This window comes from Corylus avellana, chromosome 2, assembly GCF_965113065.1.
Source record: "Corylus avellana chromosome 2, dhCorAvel1.hap1.2, whole genome shotgun sequence".
NCBI classification, from domain to species: domain Eukaryota; kingdom Viridiplantae; phylum Streptophyta; class Magnoliopsida; order Fagales; family Betulaceae; genus Corylus; species Corylus avellana.
In genome coordinates, this window is record NC_142491.1 from 21293482 (window position 1) to 21316843 (window position 23362).

General features: G+C 35.1%; 1 protein-coding gene and 2 pseudogenes across 1 annotated transcript; all 3 read left to right on the top strand.

Annotated features, from left to right (window-relative positions):
- Positions 1-705: 705 nt before the first annotated feature.
- On the top strand, positions 706-2793 carry LOC132186686 (Pentatricopeptide repeat (PPR) superfamily protein). Its single transcript, XM_059600699.2, has 2 exons — positions 706-1756; positions 2406-2793. Exon 1 carries the CDS (start codon positions 795-797, stop codon positions 1737-1739), a length of 945 nt encoding a protein of 314 aa, XP_059456682.2. The 5' UTR covers positions 706-794; the 3' UTR covers positions 1740-1756; positions 2406-2793.
- A 16616-nt stretch (positions 2794-19409) lies between these two features.
- LOC132169266 (germin-like protein subfamily 1 member 7) lies at positions 19410-20223 on the top strand (annotated as a pseudogene).
- A 21-nt stretch (positions 20224-20244) lies between these two features.
- LOC132169257 (adenylosuccinate synthetase 2, chloroplastic pseudogene) lies at positions 20245-21925 on the top strand (annotated as a pseudogene).
- Positions 21926-23362: the final 1437 nt, after the last annotated feature.

The following is a 23362-nucleotide window of genomic DNA, read 5'->3' on the forward strand; positions in this document are numbered from 1 at the left end:
GCCCTCCTTCTCAACTGGTAAATGACCGATCTACCCTCCCCTTTACCTGGGTTTCAATAGAGTCATTTCTATCTGCACCTGGTTTAAAACTCTATTTTACAGCGTTTGATCTAAATTTAACACATTAAATAAAAACATCAAAAATAAAGAGATGAAAATACCATATTTTTAATGCAAATTAATTTTATGAACTTTTCCATTCATTTTAACTTAACGCTCATCATCTATTTTCGAGCCCTTAACTCTAGAGTCCCCAAAACAACACTAGATGGTGACTTCAATGGTTTTATTAATGAATATTTTTTCTATGAGATATTTTGTTAAGAGATAAATTATTTGATGTGAATAATTATATTATTTTTTGATATTTTAAATTGAGGTGTTTGTTTTCTATTGGAGGATGCAAACCACCTAATTTACACCACAACATGCAAATTCGTGTTTGCGTGTCAAATTCTATTTATATCGAGATATTAATATAAGATTAGATAAATAAATTCTAATGTGATCATGTTAAATCTTTTAACTTTAGTTTATTAATTTTATGTTAAATTTATATTAAATACATAATTAGTATGAAAAGTTATGTCACGTCGAGTTCTAATAATATCGACGTATGAATATAAAACTATATAAATAAATATTAGTTCGACTTATTTAATTAAGCGGGACATTAAATCATAAAATTTTATGGAAGCACTTGTTAAAAAAAAAAATTGCAAGCCGGAAGAAAAGGGGGAAACAAAAGCCCTAAACCCTAGCCTCATCCAATCCATTCCTTAATTCACTCGCGCATGGCAGCACTGCAAGTCCAGAGCCGGATTTCCAAGCTTGTTTCTAGGCCACTTCCATGTTGGTGGAGAATATGCCGTTTGAGCTCCAGCTCCCTGGAAGATGCCGTCGGCGTCAGAGGACGATTCGACGATGATGGTGACAAGAATAGCCGCCGCAATAGCCACCAACAGCGTCCTCCTGAGCCCATTCCTAACCGGCCTTTGAGAGGCCCTGCAAATCCCAAATTCGACAATAACAGACGACTCTCTGCCGCTAACAATAAAGCCGACTTTGAGTTTCTGGATAAATTGAAGCTTGGAGTTGGTGCGAAACAAGAGCCAGAAGAAGAAAAAGAAGGAGAAGTAAAGGCGGAGACATCGCCATCTCCGCCGCCACCGCAAGAAGCCGAGGAGATCTTCAGGAAGCTCAAGGAAACGGGTCTGATCCCCAATGCCGTGGCCATGCTCGATGGGCTTTGCAAAGACGGGCTTGTTCAAGAGGCCATGAAGCTCTTCGGGTTGATGCGCGAAAAGGGTACGATTCCTGAAGTGGTTATCTACACCGCCGTCGTGGAAGGCTTCTGCAAGGCCCAGAAGTTCGACGATGCCAAAAGGATTTTCAGGAAAATGCAAAGCAATGGGATTTCTCCCAATGCCGTCTCTTACTCCGTGTTGATACAGGGCTTTTATCAGTGCGACCATTTGGACGACGCCGTTGCCTTTTGTGTCGAGATGTTGGAGGCTGGTCACTCTCCGAATGTCCAAACTTTTCTGGGCTTGGTTACTAGATTGTGTTCGAATAAGGGTGTTGAAGAAGCTCGTTCTGTAATTGCAACGTTAACCCAGAAAGGATTTTTCGTCAACAACAAAGCTATTAAAGAGTATATGGAGAAAAAACCAGCGCACCCACATGTTTGGGAAGCAATCTTCGGGAACGAAACCCAAGAGAAGCCATTTCGTTTTTGAGTTTTCTTCTAGATTCTGTAAGTTTTTCTTTCTCTCCTCTCCTGTCCTGAATGTGTTTCCTTGCCTTTTTTTTAGGACCATTATGTGAAGTGCCATCAATGGAAGTTCTCTGTGTTACTTATGGCTATAATTTCTTTTGCTTTATGTGTTTGATGGATTTTTCTTGGTAATGGATTGTGTTTTCATTTCTTTATGGTTTAATTTCACAAGGAATCGTTTTTTTATTGCAAGACGGACACTTTATTTGGTTTTCTTCCAAAACCTCATTAACAGCAGAGAGAACAACTAAAACAAGCCTCCCAATTTCTGCATACTTAACTTTCCTTCTCTGCAAAATCTGAACAGTGTAAAAGCAGAAGCCTACCTAATACTTTTGCCTCTCCACTTAATCTAGCCTGCGCTAATTCTATGCATAACATGCTCTTCCATATTCCCATTCTTATGAATGATCGACTGAAGATACCTAAAAAGATGACTCTGATAGTTATTGGCCATTAATTTTCACAATCCCCTTATCTCTATTTTGTTTAAGTTTGAAGCTTTCTATGGTCATCCATGAATGTTGCTTTCTAAGTTGTAGCTATTCAACATATAGAACAAACATAAAGCTAAATTTGTTTATGTGACGACAAAGCTAGCATTCATTGCGAGTGGATATTTTCATAGGTGCGTGGCAAGGGCAGGGGGGCAGCAGTGGAGGTATTTGTGGGTGAATGGCATTGGCGGTGGTAGTAGTAGTGATACGCTTCGGAGAATGGCATTGGCGACATGAGAATGGCATCAGCGGAGAGAGCTGGCGTTGGTCCCAGTAGTAGTGATACGCTTCGGAGGACGGAGGAGGAGAAGGAATATAATGGTGGTGGTACTGAAGCATGATATAATTTTTCCAATATCTCTGTACAGGTGCACTTGGTACTGATGTAATCTCTCTTTTAGCGTTCCTTATAGCCTGTGGGTTCTCCTTACTTCTCACATGTGCACACGAAATTACAGGCAATTATCTAGACAATACAATGGAACTGATAATCGTTGATCTGTGAAGCATTTAACAGCAGGTGAATAACAGTCAACATATTCCATGCCAATCTATGTTTATGGATGCCATTTTCCTTTTTATAATATGAAATAGGTGAATGTTTGAAGTTTTAAATTAATTAAATTACCTTTAGAGTGGTTGAGACATCTGGTAGAATGGATATAGATGTACACTGACTAAGACATTACCTCTCCATGAATGCCTAGGTTCCCATGCCGTGGGGATTATCCTGTCTTCAATTTAGGATCCGGCTTCTATGCGGTAGTGAAAACTACCGCATAGATGCTGTTAGTCTAAAACTACACCGTTTTAGACTAACAGCACAAGTTAGTAAGAAAAAAGTTACTAAGTGACTTGACGCCGTTTCAATACTCAGAAGATTTTTTTTTTTTTTTGAAGAGAAATACCCAGAAGATTGAATCTACATGAAAAACAAACCCACATGAGCATAAAGAATGGGACAAAGGAACAGGGCACGAATGAGGTAAATTGGTTGTTTTGATAAAGAATGAAGGACGAAGGACATAACTGATCGAAAGAGAAGAGTGATGGTTTTTGAGGAGGATATATATATATATATATATATATAGAGAGAGAGAGAGAGAGAGAGAGAGAGAATGAAATTGAATAAGAGTCCAAACCGTAGAACTTCCTCAAAAACCTTACTCAATTAATGGATTCTGAGCCTACGTTTGAAGGAGCTCTTCTCCTTGGAAACGATTTTTGTCTTGTATATGAACCTTATGCAGGAGAAAGCGATCCGTTCCTAATCTTCATAGAAAGAAACTTCGATATAACCCTTTTGGTATGATGTGAAGATCCCAAAGGAGGATTCATATTAATCTCGACACCAAACATCAGAGTGCCCTCAGCCGAGCGAGGTGAGTATGAGATAGAGCACCAGAGGTGGCGAAGCTGGACTAGTGATTGCTTGGAAGCCAACCACAGTTGGCTCTGAAAGGCTCCTAAACAAGGTTTGCCGTTTGCTGTTGACGGCGTGAATCTTATTGCAGAAGAGTCCAATTTTTTAAGTTAAAACTATGCCGTTTGCAAAGAGATCTACTTTTGCTATACACAAAACGACGCTGTTTGGAATTACAGCATCTATGCGGTACTTTTCACTACCGCATAGAAGCCGGATCCTTCAATTTATACACCCTTGTACGTCTTTATCCTGAATGCATGAAATCAGGGTACATTGGAGGACCTGCATTAAGTCCAGAATAACTTGTTCTATGTGGTGGCTCTTTAAGGTTCATAATTTTTTGCAACAAATTTTCCTTGTGAAGTTTTATGAGATAAGGTCTTTTTTGGAGCTAGTTAGGGCTAAGGTTTAAGCCTTGAACGGAACCCAACTGGTTTTTTATTATTGACATATTGAACTTTTGAGTTGTAGCTGCGTGTCAATGCAAGCCATGGAAAATTATTGCTAGTATTTTCAGTTGCAGACCCTGTTATGAAGTTGCTGGATAGTTCTTGAGGTAGTAAGGAAATTGGTTTTCATATATCATGATTCTATAGAAATGATCCTGTAATACACTTTGATCGAATTGTGACATAAGACAATAAATAAAAAAGTTGACCTGATGAGTGTGCTCAGCTAGTAATTTAACCAAGTTAAATAAAGAGAATTTGGGAAAGCAAATTCTGTAGGAAAGTTGCATTTTTTTTTGTTTGTCCACTGCATTGGGGAAAATTTAACAGTGGATAATCTATCAAAATGAGTATTATTTATCTTGGATTGTTGGTGTGTGTGTAAGGATAGGGAGAGATGGCTGATGATCTATTGATCCATTGCCCTGTTTCAAGAGAGTAGTGGTCTTTTTTCTTCTACACATCTAGGGTTCAATGGGTGATGCCAGAAAGAGTTGTTGAGGTCTACCTTTTGTCGTCGAGGAATGTTTTGCCAATATAAAAATAATTTCATTTGGAATGTACTTCTTCTTTGCCTTATGTGGATGGATTATCTGGAGAGAGGGAAACAATCGCACTTTCAATGTCATTGAGATGTCAATAGTAGAGCTTAATTATTCTTTTCGAGATATGAATGAGTGAACAATTGCTTTTTGTAGTATTCCTATTCTTCTTTATCTTGTAACATTTTGAACCTTTTATACATGAGTCTACTTGTGTGTTTACGGGTTCACATAGAGATGTACCACTTGATTACAAGAGTCGACGGTAACTTTAGTTGGTTTAACCCCAAGGGGTTGGCTCAAGTGGTAAGAGCTTTAGTCTTTGTGGTAGTTCATGAGGTCTTGCGGTTGAATCTACTTGGGTGCAAACAATTCCATGGGGTTAGCCCGCCTGTAAAGTTGGAATATTATCTGATTCGTATGGAGGGGGCGCTTTACACGGGTTCAAGGTTTACCTAACAGACTTGGGTACACGAAGTGGCTCTGCCTTAGAAGGGTTTCTTGTTATAAAAAAAAAAACCTTTAGTTGGTTTAGTTTTTTTCTTTCTTCTTTTGTTGACATGTCCGCATAAGGGGAAGGAAAAGGGGATGGAGATTCGATCTAGTAACTTCTGCTTCATGAGGCGTAATCTCTCACTGATTGAGTGGCAATATTGTTTGCGAAAAGTTATGTCTCTATTCTCTTTCAAGTTATGATTCATAGTATTCACATTGGGGTGGTCAAATGTTATTTTGGTTAGTCGGAATGTAAATTTGGATGAAAATATAGCTGCATTCGGTTAACTACTTTAGCCAAAAATTGGTGAGTTGTTACAATGTTTTGAATAATTACAATAACTCACCAATTGTTAAAAGAAATAAAAAGAAATGACTCTTGATAAGATATGCACATGACGAAGATAAAATAAAGAATGTGAATAATTAAAGTAGTAAAAAATATATATTTTAATTGGATGAAAAAAATTTACATAGCTGGATGTAAATGCTGTGTGTACTTAAGTTTCGAAATCATGAGTCGGATAAAACTTTCTTCAAGTAGTATATTAGGTAATTAGTCCTATAGTATATATATCTTGCTCATTTTTTTCTTGTTCTTTTAATTTTCTTCATTTTGGATGCTTCGGTTCCAACAGAGTTGGTCACGAATGGAGTACATATAGATGGTCAACTCTACACTATTTTTTTTTTTATAAAAATTGGATACAAATTTCTTACAAGTTGGGTAGTAAGAACACTTCTCAAACCCACTTTTTAAAAGTGTCATATGTTTATTATCATATACCATATGAGAAGCACATATTTTTTTTAGTAGCATTAATGAAAAGAAATAATTTTAAATACTCATTTTTTATTTCACTCTCATATTATTGGATCCGGATCATCTCCAGTCCAAAATTGGACTGGAGATTATCTAGTTCATGGCTAGAATTTCTTCTCAGAAATCTTAGGGCTCAAAAATCTGAGGGCCACAAATGGGACACGTGTCCTACTAATTAAAAAATAATAATAAAATATTATTTATAATTAAAATATATATATAACAAAATAAAATGATAAAAATTTCATTCAAACCAATCTCGAGGAAATATCCTCTAACCCATTTATAATAGTGCCAAGTGTCTATAAACAATTAAAATGCACATTAAATTCTTAACGTCATTAATAGCAGTTTATTAACTTAGACTAAATTTAATGTACATTTTAAATGTTTATAGACAATTGACACTATTTTAAATGGGATGAAAGATATTTCCTCCAAACTGATTTGGAAAAAATTTTTGCCCAAAAAATAATGGGGTGGCTGGCATCTTGGCCATAGGGGGTGGCTTCAGCCGGCTGAAGCCACTCCTAGGGCAAAAAAGCGGTGGTCGGCCACCCCTATTGCCAAGATGAGGTGGTAAGCCACCCCTATTATTATTTTTTTTTATTTTGTTTTTTTTTTGCTTTAAAAAAACAATTCTAAATAATATTTTATTATTATTTTTAATTAGTAGGACACGTGTCCTATTTGTAGCCCTAAGATAACTTCTTAGAAATCCTACCCATGAACTGGATACTCTCCGATCCAAAAATCAAAATCAAATATTATTGGGACGATGTGGCAGTCCTATTAACTCTTAGATTTTATTTTTTTATTTTTCTAATAAAGGTTGATTCAAGGTTTGATAGGTATTGTCACATCAAACTAGTGGTACAGAAGTGAGACTGGAGAGGTAAGTATGTAGCATTAGTTAAAAATTGAGAACAACTATTTGTCTTTCTCATGTCATTCTCTCATATAACTATTTTAAAAATCAGTTATTAAATCCGTAAGATTCACATGGTGAAAGGTGTGGGTCTTACATATTCAACAACTAATTGTTTTTTAAAATTGTATGGGAGAAGAACATGAGAAGAACATATAGACTTTCTAAAAATATATATTTTTTACATGTTCAAAGACCATGACATGACCCTTTTAAAGATTAAATTTTTTTAAAAAAAAGAAAAAAGAAAAAGGAAAGTTACCGTAGGTTGTGTGATTAATTTGGTTTGGGCGTTGCTGCACGCTTTGATCCGTCGGTTCTTGGGTGGTTGTGGTCGGTTATTGTTTAATTGAAGGGAGCAGAGTGAGGAAGACGATACATCTCCCCCTACGAAGCACAACTCGATTTGGTCGGCATTATTTTTATCTTAATTTGGATGAAGCTAGCTAGTCAAACCTAGGCAACACAGCAACTCGATCTCCAATTCCTGTTTTGCTTATAATATTTCCCATTAATCAACGCATGACAGTTTGCAAAAAAGTAAACTACCCACCACCAATGCATGTGACGCCGCGTTTCTCCTTCGCTTAATTACCTCCAGCATGACTTTGTTTGTTGAAATATATAATTCCTATAGCTTGTGCACATTGACCAGCTGAAAAAGTAGAGTAATTTTAAGAAAAAACTATTCATCATAATAAAAATGTGGTACATAACATTATTTTTAGGGAAAACTTCACAAAGAATTCCTAAACTATTGCGCGTTTTGAAAAGACCCTCATAAATTTCAAAAACTCTCAATTTCACCCCCTCGAACTTTCAATTTGATGCAATTTACCCCCTTCGTCAATTTTTGCCTCTAACGGAAACCCCTAAAAGGACAAAATTACCATTTGATTTTCTTCTTTTTTTTTTTTTTTTTTTTTTTTCTAAAAAAAAAAAAAATTGAAAAAAAGGGTCACAAGGTGTCCCAACTGTGGGTCACCTTGTGATTTTTTTTTGATAATATATATATATATATATATATATATATATATATATATATTTTAATTTTTAATTTGAAATTAAGGGTAAATTTAAAATTTTATAAAAAATTCAAGGGTATTATGGCCAATTTTTAAATGTTAATTAAGATTTAAAAATTGTCAAAGGAGGGTAAAAATTGCATCAAATTGACAGTTGATGGAATGAAATTGAGAATTTTTAAAATTTATAGAAGTCTTCTCAAAACATGTTATAGTTTCGAGGTTTAAAATGAAGTTTCTCCTTAATTATTCTTAAGAAGGGTGACAGTAGGCACTACGAAAAAATCAACCATTTCCGGCGTCAATTTAGGATTATCATAGCAGTCAATGCACGTGATGAGGACAAATATATATTTGAATGATTTTTTTTTTTTTTTTCACTTTATTAATATTTTTATTTTTTACCATGGTTTGGAATTTGTTCAATATATAATTTGAATTCGTAATGACAGCACCGAAGATTTAATAAAAATTATATAACACAACCTTCAGCTTAATTGACTTAGAATATAATAATGAATAAGTTTGAGTAACCTGCTACTGATCATATTGGTTTGATTTTTTTACTTGTGAAAAAACCCAATATTCATAGTTTGATTCGGTATCAATTAAATAAAAATGTCAATTTTTATTATTATTTATTCCCGCATTAATTGATGGCGATATTATCATTTTTTAAAATATAAAACCCAGACTCTGTTCTCGTTGACTATACTATCATTTTATTTATAATGATGCTAATAATTTAATTAGAAGTCAAATGAGCTAATTATTGGATATTTTGAGCTTGGCTTGGTCATCAAAGGTGAGATAATCTTATAGAAACATTACCAAATTAATATAAAACATAAATGGAAATAGCATCCAACTTCATAGAGAAACTTAAACGACGAGAAGTTTTTGAAGCATAACAAAAGTTAATGATCTATTGCTAAAAATTGAAATTCATTCACTAAAAAGAAGTTAGTCCTCTATTGGATGGGTACGTGGATTAACTCACATTGAATGGGTGGATATGCTTATGAGTGCTTCAAAGAAAAAGTAAACTGCTTCATATTTCACCGGCTATTAATGTACTTCAGTGCTCGATGATCGGTGTAAAGAATGAACACTATTAACTACTTGATTAAAAATTTATCACAAATTGCATAAAGACATCTAGAGGAGCTTGGAAGTCTGACGTAGCGGAAGATTAAGGTAACTAATCAAAGAGTAATGCCTTTGATTCTGTAAGGAGAAACGTCTTTGTTTTCTACCCAAAAGATAAAACAAGCCCGCAAGCTAAAAAAAAGATAAAATTCTGCACAGTATTTGAGACAAACTTTTTTGACTTGATAATAATTCAATGAGTGAGTTTTACATAATAAGTTAACATATTTATAGATGAGAAATCATTGTAATAAAGTAAACCTACTTCTAAAAGAGAAAGTAAATCTAATCCTAATAAAGAAAGTAAACATAATTTTAATAGAGAAAATAAACATAATCCAAATAGGGGAAGGAATTAGAAAATCAAATAAAAAAATAAAAATTAAAAACTCCTTTAGTCTTTGGTGGGCCACGGACATATATGCATGTCCTACATCAAAGTCTCCCAAGAGCGCTCAACTGCAACCTCGCCTAGTTTGGGGTTGCAACGAAGCCTCTTTGGAGGTCTCTCAAGGTGACTCGGTTACAACCCATCCATATAGTGATGCGCCAGGGGCCTCGATGGGCCAGCCAAAAGTACTCCATCGACAGTTCTTAACCGTATGAATCCAAAGCTATTAAATTACCAATTACTCTAAAAGTTTAAACTTATAATAAAAAAAAAAAAATAATAAATTTAATTATTTAAAGAATACTTTAACTTAAGAGTAATGATTTAGTGGACACCGGCGTGCATAAACGCTGGTGTTATAATATTATTTTTTTTTTAAATTTTTTTTTACTGTTTAAATATTATTTTAATAATAAAATAATATTATAACACTGACGTGCACACTGTTTATGCACGCCAGTGTTCACTAAATCACTACTCTTAACTTAAAAGCCACATATATACATAGGAGGTAAGAAAGTTCCTTAAACAGCATGGATCCAAACGCTACGCACATGTTATGATTTTTAAATAATTAATTGTCAATTTTCCTGGCTAAACCAACATGCTTTATTACGTTACCTCATCTCTGTGCAGGTACTGTTCTGTTATTTTTTAATAAACACAAGAAGACTCTGAGGATGTGGGGTCGGCGCCGGCCCTGCTGCCTCGCGGATATCAAACTTCAACACCGACTTAAATATTATGTAAGACACACACACACAAATTCAAACACTAACAAATGGATTAGAAAAAGTCCAAAAGTCAGAGCTTGGCTATGGAGAATTTGTGGTACAAATAATTTATTCATAAACAATAAGAAATACAGAGCTTTTGTTGCTATATAAAGGAACGTTTTCATCAGAGTAGAGAGCACAAAACAAACAAAAGGAAAAAGAAAAAAAAAATGATTTGCCTTCTGGTTTCTCAGTCTCGTTTGTGCATGGCCTCCATTGTGTTCTACACATGCATTTGGATCCCATTCCTGCAACTCAAGAGAGCTTTGATGGTGATGATGGGGTTTCTATTCTCCACTTCGCGGCCTGTGGAGAGCTTCTGTGAGCCTGCATATCTTCCCGCGGCAAGGTTTGAAGACATGCAGAGGTGCAATGTGGAAGAGATGTGCTCTATTTGCTTAGTGGAGTTTGAGAGGGAGGATGTTGTGAGCCAACTGTCCAGATGTTGCCATGTTTTCCATCTGCAGTGCATCGAACGGTGGCTAGAGCGAAATCACTTCACCTGCCCTCTCTGTAGGTCTTCGTTGTTTTCTAATGTAAATAGTACTTCTCATACAAACTGTATCCCCTCGTACGTGGATTCTTTTTTGCATTAATTTGCTGTAAATCATGCAATGCAATGGTTTAATATTTCGAAACTTCTTAGTTTGCTTAAGTTGTATGTATGATATTCATCACCCTTTTCTTGGGAAAAAAAAACATAGTTGTTCTTTTAGCAAGCTGCAAACCAAAAAATAAAAAATAAAAACAAAAAAACAAAAAGAAAAAAGATGAATGGTTTTGTTTTAGATGGGGAGGTAGGTTTGAATATTTTCATCAATGGAAGATGATGATCAGTGCTAATTAAAATAATCCCTCTATGGAATTAGGTAGTTTGAGAGGGGAACCCAGATGTTAATTGTTTGTTGTATATTGTTTTTTTCTTAAAAAGAAGAATAGATTTTTTGGGTTGAAATATAAATGTGTTTGTTAATGATGAATTAGAAATTATGCTTTGCATCAAGTCAACGGGGTGGTGCACATCAGGAATTTTCTTTTGCTTTCGCATCTATCCCCACTGCTTTGCAAATCTAGCAATCATTACTTTGGTACCGTTAGTTAAACAACAACCATTTGGTGAGGAAAAAAAATGAATGTAATAATTAGTATAAAAAAATAAAAAGTAACATTAAAAAGTAAAAAAATTTTGTTTCGTAATGATTTTTTTTATTTAAGTAATAGTAAAAAGTAAATGATGTGAAATAAAAAGTGAATAGTATAATATAATGTTTTGATATTAATTTTTTTTAGAAATAAAATAAATAGTATTTGGAAAGGTCGGGCGTTGTGCTGTGTTGTTTAACAAACAACACCTCTGTCCCTTCATATATAGTTCAAACAAACATGATCGTGGCTTAACTAACAAAGGGTCTTGATTTTAGTGGTATTTCAATCAAATATAAGGTTTGAATTTTTTTTTGGAACAAATTTGGCCAACGAAACTACTGGAGTCTTATCTGATCTGTATGAAAGTGATACTTTGCACCGGACGGGAATTTGCACTGGTGTAAAAACACACACAAGCGTGCCCTTTTTTATTTTATTTTATTTTATTTTTTTAACTTAGGGAAGCAGCCAAGATTAATATATGCACCACAAAGTTGGCCAAGATTAATATATTTTCCATTGAGAATTGGCAGATGTAAAGAAAAATGTGATTAATTTAAGTGGTGTGAATGTAAATAAGATAATCAAATCTTAAGATTTAATTACAATCAGACATAAATGGTAAATAACGTAATAGAAAAAATCTAAAATAAAAATCCTATATATATATATATATATATATTCTATCATGAATGTCTAATATTTCATTTTCATATACAAGAGTTACAAAAAGTGCTTGGCCCTTCCGTCCTCGTAACGTTAATTCGTCTTCTGCTTTGCAAAAGGAGCTAAGTTAGACCTTTTAAGCATTGACCTGAATATATATATATATACCTGAAAATTAAAAGGACCTCTTTGAAAACGTTGTATATAAAAATATAATATGAAACATAATAAACAAAGAATGAAATGGAGTCCTGAATCCGGCCTTAGCTTCTTTATGTCACCATTTTGTTTGAAAAAGACAGCCGGGGGTTGGGTAAGGAAAGGTACGTAGGAAAGAAAAACAGTCGAGGAAAAAAAATATTTTTATTTTTATTTTTTATTTTTAATTAATTAATTAAATTTATTTATTTTTATTGCAGGAAATGGAGCAAGAAATGAAAATTGATAAGGAAATATTTCCCGGGGCAACTATTTTGTTTGAGAAATTGTATACATCACATTTTTATCCTCTAATTACCTCAATGTTGACGTGATAATTTTTACTAATCTTTAATTTTTTTTAGGACTAGGAATGATCTGGTTGGTTGGGACTAGGGGTGTCAAAACTTATCGGGGAACTAGAACCGGAACCGGGAAACCGAAAACTAGGAAACCGGGGAGCTGATTCTGGTTCCGGTTGCAAAAAAATCAAAAACTGGGGACCCCAGTTCCGGTCCCAGTTTTGGGCACCTGGTAAAAACCAGGAAACCGGAACCGAGTGCATTTATATATAATAATAATTTTTTTAATATTATATATATATATATATATATATATATATATATATATATATATATATATATAAAAGAGCCAATGCCTCTATAATAGTGATTTTTCTTTGATGGTGCCAAATTATTATTTTGCCCTTTGGTATTAAGTTCACTCAGTATAATTAGTAAGGAAATAATGAATTTGAATTAGTTTGACCGGGTTTTTGGGTATTTCACGTCACTTACTTTTTGTATGATGGTGTTAGATTTACAGTTAGATCTTATTCTTTTTTTGTCATAGTTAAATTAAGAGGGTTATTTGTGTCTTCTCTCATCATTTCTATTTTCCTTCTAATTTTTTTTTTCTTCCTCTTCATCCTCCGAGGGCCGCCTCTCTCTCTCTGGTACTCTCTCCTCATTCTTTCCTTTTCCATTTTCTTCTCTTCTCCCTCCTCTTCTCATCTTTCCTCCGTTTCTCTTCTTCCTTTCCACTTTTTGTATATGGTATGGATTTTTTTTTCGTTAGATTGCTTTTGTGTGCTTTATTTTTTGAAGATTTGCTTTTTTTGCTTGATGATTTTCTTGGTGAGTTTTGTATCAGTGAGTTTGGCCGAATGGATTAACAGTTTTTCAAAGGTAAATTTCTCTTTTCTTTAAGCTTTGGGTATTTGTCAATTTGATATTAAGGTGATTAAATGGTTCTGAAATGAAACCTTATGATTTTTTCATGAGGTTTCAAAAAAAAAAAAAAAAAAAAACAATTTAAAAAAAAAACATGTTATCGAACCAGGTAAAAATTGGAACCAGCTGGTAATCGGGACCCGGTTCTCAGTTCCGATTTCCCAAATCTAAGAACCGGGGTACCCTGGTTCCGGTCATGGTTTTGGCCAAAAACCGAAAAACTGGACCGGATTGATACCTCTTGTAACATCCCCAGCCCGTTAAGATTGAGGTTGCCACTTTTCTTCTTTTACAACAAAAATTTTGCAAAGATCTATAAGGTCTATCAGAGTACTTGATTTTAAAGGATACGATAAATGTATAAAACATTTTTTAAGAGATTTTATTACAAGCGAAATTAGAAAACATTAAACTTTAGTTGCGGAATATCATATTATTACAATAACTTATATGAAAAGACTTTGAAAATTAATAATTATTCCCGCCCCCATTCCGGCCTCCCATTCTAGCGTCCTTTCTACCTGAAAACAAGAAATAAAACTGAATAAGCCCAAAGGGGGCCCAGCAAGTAAAATCCACAACCATAAATAGTTTTACTCATTGTTTTCAGTTTAAAAAAAAATTATTTTCGCAAATAAATATACTTCTAGCCATAATAATATATGTATGTACGGTTGCATCTCCCGTAACATATACATACTATTACATCTAGTAATAGATCATCGTTGTAAATCATCTTTATAAATTATCATCATAATGCATCATTATAAATCATCATTGTAAATCATCATAGCATATCATCGTTGAAATTATAGTATCATTTTCTTATAATAGGGCCCATGTACACTGTTACCCCTGTGCACGAGGGTTGCGGGTCCTGTGACCATGGCACTGAACTGTGGCCACAGCCATGCCCAACCGTCAATTAACTCTTTCTTGGTGCACTCAACGGTCTGATTGATGGAATACCACCTTCTGGCATAGCCTCCTTCAGTGGTTTCGCCTCCATCCGAGTATCGGTACCGAACTCTTCTCATTCTTACTTATCTTGGGGCCAAAAATACTCTCCTCCATACATGTGCCCTCATTTCATAAACATTTATCTCATCTCTTGTACTTTTCTTTGTACTTCTTTTGATGCATCTTAGGGTAACATGTAGGAGGGTTTATCGTCATTTTTCTTTCTTATAATCATCATCATTTCTCAACTTTCTTTTCTCAAAATGGAAACCTTTTCAAATATAAACTTCTTGTACTTAGAAAGCGTTTAAAGAAATAGAAACTTTCTAGATAATTCTTTTAGAAATGCTTCATGCATGCAACATATCTTTATGACAGGTAAATAAAATAATCATTTACAGTTTGATACGAGAATAAATAAATAGCATGACATGAAGAAATTTTAAAAGAGGTAGTGAATTTACTTATCTAGACTGAAGCTAAAAGTGGTCTGAAGGAATCTAGTTTGCTTCAATCTGACTAACACCACTAGTATATCTTTTGAAACTAATTTCTAAAGTCCGCTATCTCTTATGTTCTTTCTTTCTTGTAGAGCTTTGTCTCGCCCTTTCTCTCTCTATTCTGAGTAAACACTCTTAGAAAGAAGAAAGACCGAGTAAAAAGCGGAAGAAGGAAGAATATGTGCAAGAGATGGGATAGGAGTAGTGAAATTGTTAATGAGAAGAGCTCCATTTATAGGAGAAAATCAAATACTATTCTACCTTCAATTTACAATTACACCCTCATTTTACTATTCTACCTACCCACTTAGTATACATACATTTGACTATTCTACATTCTTATTTAAAATTCTACCCTCCTTATACCTACCATTGACTATTCTACCTTCTTATTCAAAATTCCACCTTCCTTATACCTACCATTGACTATTCTATCTTCTTATTCAAAATTCTACCCTCCTTATACCTTCCATTGACTATTCTACCTTTACTATTCTATCTACCTATACAATTCTTCCTACCATTTACTATCATATTATTTCACCAATTACCATTCTTTAATTACCACTCTCTGTAGCACCATAAATTTTTCAAGAATTAAAATCTTTCGCTACAATGGATATTAAAATAATATCATTATCGAAATAATTTATTTAAATAACTTTGAAAATTCTGGGGCACTACACCTCTAGTTGGGACTGCCAAGTAACATTGTAAGATGCTTATGAGACAAAAATATAGTTCCTAAAATTACTTTGTATTAATTATTGGTTTTATTTTGGTGTTCTTTTTATGTTTTTTTAACGAGTTGAATTACGATTCTAAGTGTTCCACATGGTTTAAGTACAAATTTCGTTGTGTATATAAACTCTCGAGTATTCTTAGGTTACATACGGATTTTAAAAAACAAGTCACGCCCAAAATTTGTGTCACATTGTTTTTGCGTGCTAGGTGCATGTAACAAGAAGTGAAAGTGAGGGTTGGGTTGGGTCAGGTCGCCTTGAGCGATCGATTCTTGAATTTTGTATTATATATGGGTTGAGCCGGGCCGAAAGTGGTTGCTTCGGCTATGATTTAAGATCCAATATGTGGTCTTTCTCACTGAGCCTGTTATGAAAAGGTCTTGCATCCGGCCCGAGTCGCATCGTCTTAATTCCTAAGCATGTTTCTCAATGCATTGAAGAAGAAGAAACTCTCCCTCTCTCGCATTGAATAATAATAAAAAATTAAAAAATTAGTCTGTGTAGTTTACTTCATTTACAATTAATTTCATGTGGTATCAAAATGAGTTTAGAGGTCTTTGAAGTAGGGATGGGCAAATTAGCCGCCTACCAACGACGACCAAACTGAAATTAATGTCAATCGACTTTTGTGGTTTGAAAATCAGTATGAATTTTTTATATCGGCGTCGGTTCAGTTCGGTTAATTGGTATAAAATTATTTTTATCGATTAGCCGAACCGCATCGAACCGACATCGGTATAAAAAATCCATAGTGGGCCTTTGTTAAACCTTGTAACCAATTTGTGAATATTTAAAACCATGAGAGCAGAAAGAACTGTTCACAGAAAATGTATGTTAGGAAAGTGTTACACTCATTAAAGATCTTTATTATCGTTAAAGCTCCAGGCCTGTACATGTTATTTGGGCCCCCAAGATTGATTTTAACCCAAAAAAACAAGTTCAATAAGTTACTTTAGGCTTGTTAGCCAAAAAAATAATTTTGGGCCTCCAAAACAACCAATTTTTGACCCATTTAAAATATCATTGGCCTAATTAAAAAGGCCCATGGTTAACCGATTAACCGATCAAAATTAACTAATTACTAAAATTAACTGAAATTTTTGAAATACTTTCTGATCAAAATGCTTTCAGTGAATTAACCAACAATTCGGTTAACCGACCAACAATGACTTTCTGAACCGAACTGATACCCACCCCTACTTTGAGGTATACCATTAAAAAATTTAATTGTTAAAATCAAAATTTGTTAATTGACTTAATAAATTCCAACAGTGTGACACATTAGAGTCGATAAAATTGTCACTCGAGTGCCTTAGACATGGAGAGAATGAGGATTCACTACAATTAGGGTGCGTTTGGGATTGGGATTTTGTAGACAAAAAATGTGATTTTAAACAAAATCGTAAAAAATTGATCATTTGGGATTGCATTTAAAAAAAACTGTGATAGGAAAACTCATATTTTAAAGCCTAAACTGCAATTTTGCCAAATACTTAACTAGGTTTTTTAAAATTAAGTTATCAAGTTGCACATTTTCAAATCCATTGTTTTAAATCGTAAACCAAAACAAACCCTTAAAGCTATTTTAAATTTTGCTGAGAGCAAATTATGGGCTTACTTGTTTCGAATTGTTGAAGATGTTGAACCCACATGTTTGAGACATTTGGTTCCATAATCACTCCCAAATTTTTTAAGAAGCCCCAAAATTTGTTAGAAAAAAAAAAAAAAAAAAAATTCTTAAGGCCCCCCATTGTTTGTGGGTTATTTCTTACGTAATTTTTGTCTGCATCCATGTGATTCAGAATATAATTAGGACAGATCGATTTGGTGGCCGGCTTATCCCCACAAGAATTGAAAGACTTGAATTTGAAAAATGGTAATCATACTGTTGAATGGGTCTACTGTGTTTAATTTACAACATTAATAAACATGAAAGGCTACTCATATTCTCTTCTACCAACACCTTAAATGTCTTCTACGTTGTATGCTGGAAGATGTTTCTGGCACAAGAGTCAAGTTGCCGCTCATAGTAGATTAAGTAAAGTGAATATACTGCTCATAGTACAATATGTTTTTGGGTGAAAAATATTTATATTGTTTCATAAGAAATTTACATTTGGTAGGCTCAATTGAAAAGCCTATGTTTTGGCAAATGGTGTAATACCGTTTATTGAAAGTATGTTTGGACCTCTTAAAGGCGAAATTGGATTTGAACGGGAGAGGAGTCGGTTCCTTAATTTTTAAGAGTCAAATTGTCAAAAAAAGAAAAAAAAAAAGAAAAGAAAGTAAAAACACGATATTGCCTTTAAAAATTAAGCAATCAGTTTATCTCCAGTTCATTTGAATTGAAGATTTTTCGATTCCCTTAAAGGCCCACTTACCGATGGACACATAAGGGAAAAGACCATAAAACCCGTAAATTCCTCAGTTATGGTCTTACCTATATAAACTTAGCTTGTTAAGGGAGGACCTGCGGGAGCTCCCCCCCCCCCCCCCCCCCCAAGGGAAGTGATTCATCATGAGAATATACTAGCTAACTTCCATATTGGGATCTTAACCTCTAATGCTTGCCATACCAAATCAATTTGCGTTAACAATAATAGTCCGTCCCCAAGAAGTGGCTCAATTGGTTGAGATCATGCTTAATAAAATAGAGAACACTAGTTTGAATTCCCCTTACCTCTCTTGTGCGGATATGTCAATAAATAAATAAATAAAACAATAACAGTCCTATGCATTTAATGGTACCTTCATGCATAGTGCTTTCTGCTAGTACCTTGAGTGAATTACCCATGTTGGTTTTTGTCTTTGCTACTATTTTCGGTTGGACTAACTGTGTGTGGTCAACTATATATATCAACTTAAAATAAAAGGTAAATTTTTTAAAAGAGTAATCGTACATACTACACCATTATCTCATTATATTGACATGACACTATCAATTCACTTTTAGATTATCAATTGTTAAAAGAAAAAAAAAAAAAAAATTTAATAATGAATTGACAATGTCATATCAACATAGTGAGATAATTGTGAGATAAGAATAATGGGATAAGAATACATTACGTAGCACTAGCTTGACTTTACCTACGCCCATAAAGTATAGTACATAAATATTGCCAATCTCATCCACGTCATCAAGCAAAACATGTTTCATGATTTGTTGGGATTCCTTATTCTTGAGTCAAGAGAGTGCAAACAAAACACAAAATAGGGAAGTAGATGATCCGTCAGCTGGCATTACGGTGGAAGTTAGAGAGTGGGGTGTGGTCTATGGCTTCTTCTTCATGCCAAAATAGGAGTAGACAACAATATGCCAAAATGCCTTAGAATGGTACATACTTGTTACCTAAGAAATCATTTGATATCTACTTCAGCCATGTCCGTTCCAAATATTCTATCACTTTAATTAAGGTTGTTGTGGATGGGAGAAAGCAACATGCCAACATTCGAACTGCAATACTCCATTAATTGAAGTAGTCGAATTTGGCTGCATTTCTATTATCTGCAAATTGTAAGTGCTTAAAATAACGGCCGGTTCACCCACTCAATTAAATATTCCATTAACCGTACACTTTGAATGCTTACCAAGTCATTCACTCCCGGCTATAAATAGACATGTTCCCATACAACATCTCTCAGTACTCCTCACAAAACCAAGAATTCACAGAATACAGAAGCTGAGAAGGATGAAAGGGTTTCCTAATTACCTTGTAGCTTTGGCACTCATGGCTTTGGCTTGCTCCATTGCCTCAGCCTATGACCCTGCTCCTCTGCAAGACTTTTGTGTTGCAGTTAACTCTTCCACTCAAGCTGGTATCTACACCTCCTTCTTCTTCTTCTTGATTTTTTTTTTCTTCTTCTCATTCTTGGGATCTACATATCAATGTAATTATGCTAGGAGGGATTCCTTAAATATGTAAGGGCGTCTTGTGATACTAACAAACTTTTTTTGTGTGCAGTATTTGTGAATGGAAAGTTCTGCAAGGACCCGAAGCTTGTCACTGCCAATGATTTTTTGTTTCGGGGGCTAAACGTTCCGAGAAGCACTACAAATAAACTAGTTTGAATGTCACTCTTTTGAATGTGGACAGAATACTTGGACTCAACACACTAGGGATATCCTTAGCTCGCTTAGACTTTGCATCATACGGCGTAAATCCGCCCCACACTCACCCTCGTGCCACCGAGATTCTAGTAGTTGTAGAGGGTACTCTGTACGTTGGTTTTGTCACATCCAACCCAAAGAACCGCCTCTTTACCAAAGTTCTAAACGCAGGAGATGTCTTTGTCTTTCCAATTGGTCTCATTCACTTCCAATTTAATGTAAGAAAGACTAATGCTGTTGCTTTTGCTGGCCTCGGCAGCCAGAATCCAGGTCTCATCACTATAGCAAAAGCTGTCTTTGGATCCAACCCACTTATCAATCTAGATGTTCTCAGTAAGGCCTTCCAAGTGGACAAGGATGTTATTAAATATCTTGAGAAACAGTTCGGTTAGACAACTATATGTAATAGCACAATGAACCGTTAGATGGTTTGGATTGAGTTTGTTTGCCATGTTTCCCTTGTCGTAATGTAATTGCAATTCATAATTATAATGAAATAAAATGGTTGCTTATGTCCTCTCCTTTTTTTTTTTCTTCTCTCTCTCTCTCTTTTTTTCTAGCTATTATATATGATTACAATTCTTTCCCAGGATGTTTTGTCGAAAATATTTTTGAAATTTGATTATGATGAAATATTATAAGTTTTTTTCAACGATGGTATGCAATTTGTTCTAATTAATTTGTTCTAATGTGCAACGTCTAATCCTTTTGCCGTTGCAATTCTAGCTAATCGTACACAATAGGCTCAAAGATCCTAGGTTATGGAAGGCACACGAGTCCGAACACTATGTTGAATGTGCGTCGTGTGAAATGTAGAGCATCGCCATGCATGGATAAGATGATCTATCTCGAACCTTGTGGTTAAGACCTTTTTGGGAAAAAGTCTTCCATCTTGAGAAATACGATTCTTAGATATGATGGACTAAATTTGTTATTAGTTGTAAATTTCTCAATATGATTTATTTGTTTTCCTTACTTGATTTTGACATTAAAAGGACACTTGTGAACACTTTAATTTATTATTATTATTATTATTATTTTTCTAATAAAAAAAGGTTGGAGGGAGAGACCAATAATAACTATTCTCGCTGGGTGTGGCCATAGTAGTACCAACCTGCGGAGGACTGCTTAGGAGGGACCTAGACAGCAAAAACTGCAGGTACATCCTAACGACCAGCCGAACCATAGCTTAACTACCTGCTCTACCATGGCATCAATAGAAACCAAGGTAGTTTATATTAATCAAGCATGAGGATTCTCGATCTCCATTGCGAAGATTCAAACCCACACTCTATTATTTACCTAACCACTTAAAAATTTACTTGGGCCATTGAACCATCACCCTTGATGGTTCAACACTTTAATTAGATTTTTACTTGTCGCAATGATCAGCTATACTCTTGAGGCCTGTCACGGGCCCACGGAGGACCTTCTTGAGGGGCGAGCACTGGCTCATTTCCCCTCGTCGGCTGAACTTGGTAGTTTGCTCCTCCGTGGCGGTGAGCGTGGCCGAGATGACAACCAGCACCCAGGGACGGCAAAGTCGGATCGCCTCGCTGAGTCAGGTCTCGTGTTGGTGGTTCCTGATCAGCCAATATGTCTTTTAATTGCAATATCTTTTTTCCTGAAAGCAGGGTGGGGCTAATGCTGGACATACTATCTACAATGCAGAGGGAAAGAAGTTTAACATTCACCTGGTTCCCTCAGCCAATGGAGTTGTGGTGCATCTTCAAGGGCTATTTGAAGAAATTAATAGCCTGGAATCGAATGGGGTTCCCTGCAAGGGAAGGATACTGGTGTCTGATCGTGCTCACTTGTTGTTTGACTCCCATCAAGTAGTGGATGGGCTTAGAGAGGCTGAGCTTTCCAAATCTTTCATGGCATGTCACTGCCTAAGAGAGGAATTAATTGGACCATAAGGCACATGGATACTTTTCCTCAAAAGCTTCATCTTTTATTGTCAGATACAGATTCAAGTTCCTAGGTTTTAATTATGGCACTGAAATGCTTAGGGAACAAGTCGAAACACACAAGAGATATGCTGAGAGGTTGGAGCCCTTCATTATTGCTGATACTGTACATGTCATGTGTTAAAATCATGCATCAAGAACAGTAGCGTTGGAATAGTGTTGCCAGATCAATGGATTTTCATCGTTGAATCTCTCACCAAGCTTGATGTGTGGTCGGAATATCTCCCTGAAATTCAGTTGGGGGTTTCTTATAAACATGTTGACGGTACACCAATTAAATCATTCGCTGCAGATCTTCGTCTTCTTTAGCAATTAATTGAAGGCAAGTTCCCCACCCCCAACGCCCCTTTTTGAATTTTATATTTGGGGATATGTTTAATTTTGTTTTTTTGGTAATTATGTATTTTCTCTATCAACTACAACGCATTGTCACATTACTCCCATAAACTGACAACTCTACTGCCCGACCCCATCAAACTACCATTTTGTGCCCAAAATCCCCATTCCGTCAGTCAAAAGCGTTAACTTAGTCGGTCAAAGTGACAATGCGTTGTAGTTCATGGGGGCAAAGTGACAATGCATTATAGTTTAAGGGGGACAAATTAAGTGACAATGCGTTGTAGTTCATGGGGGTAAAGTGATGGGTTGATCGTTTGAGTTAGTGCATTTGACTGACAGAAGAGGGGTTTTGGGCACAAAATGGTAGTTTGTTGAGGTCGGGCAGTAGGGTTGTCAATTCATGGGGGCAAAGTGAAAATACATTGTAGTTGATGGAGGAAAAAAGTAATGAACTTTTTTTTTAAAAAAAAAATGAAAGGGGAAAAAGATGTAAAAGGGAGGATCTTTCTCACTCTTAATCCGTAAATAAGTGAGAGTAGGAGAACCTAAGGAAATGCTACCAAACATTAGGTGGGTAGCGGCCCATTTAGCTACACTAGTGTGTGCACAGAAATTGGCTCATTTAGACACTTTCAAAGCATTCCAGCTTTGAAAGGAAGAAATTATACAATAGCGACAAACTACCAAGAAGAAAAGAGATGAAGCTGATTCATTGCAAGAATCACCAGAAGTGTGGGAATATGTTTATTTATTGACAAATTGTTAACCTTACACCATCAGACACCCTCTCCTCCTCAAGAGTCTAAAAGCATTAATGTTTAGGACAAAGAAAAGGGTGGAGCTTCATATGTGACTTCTCAAATTGTTGAAACTGATATTTGATTGCCTGACTTGTATAAAATGATTTATGTCCTTTTCTTTATTTTTTTTTAATTTTTTTTTTTTTTTGACATGTCCGCACAAAAGGGAGGAAGATAATTCGAACTAGTAATCACCGCTTCATGAGACGTGGTCCCCAGCAGATTAAGCTATCTAAAACGATTTATGTCATCTTTATTTATTGCTTTAGAATTTTTGGGAGCTTCTTGATTTATGTGTTCTCACGAGTGTAGGTGGGCCTGGTCGATCGTCACTTGATTGGTGTAACCATCCATCACATTGGTGTTGGGCCTGGTTGTCATGCCCTCATGCTAAAAAGAAAAAAAAAAAGAAAAAGAAAAAG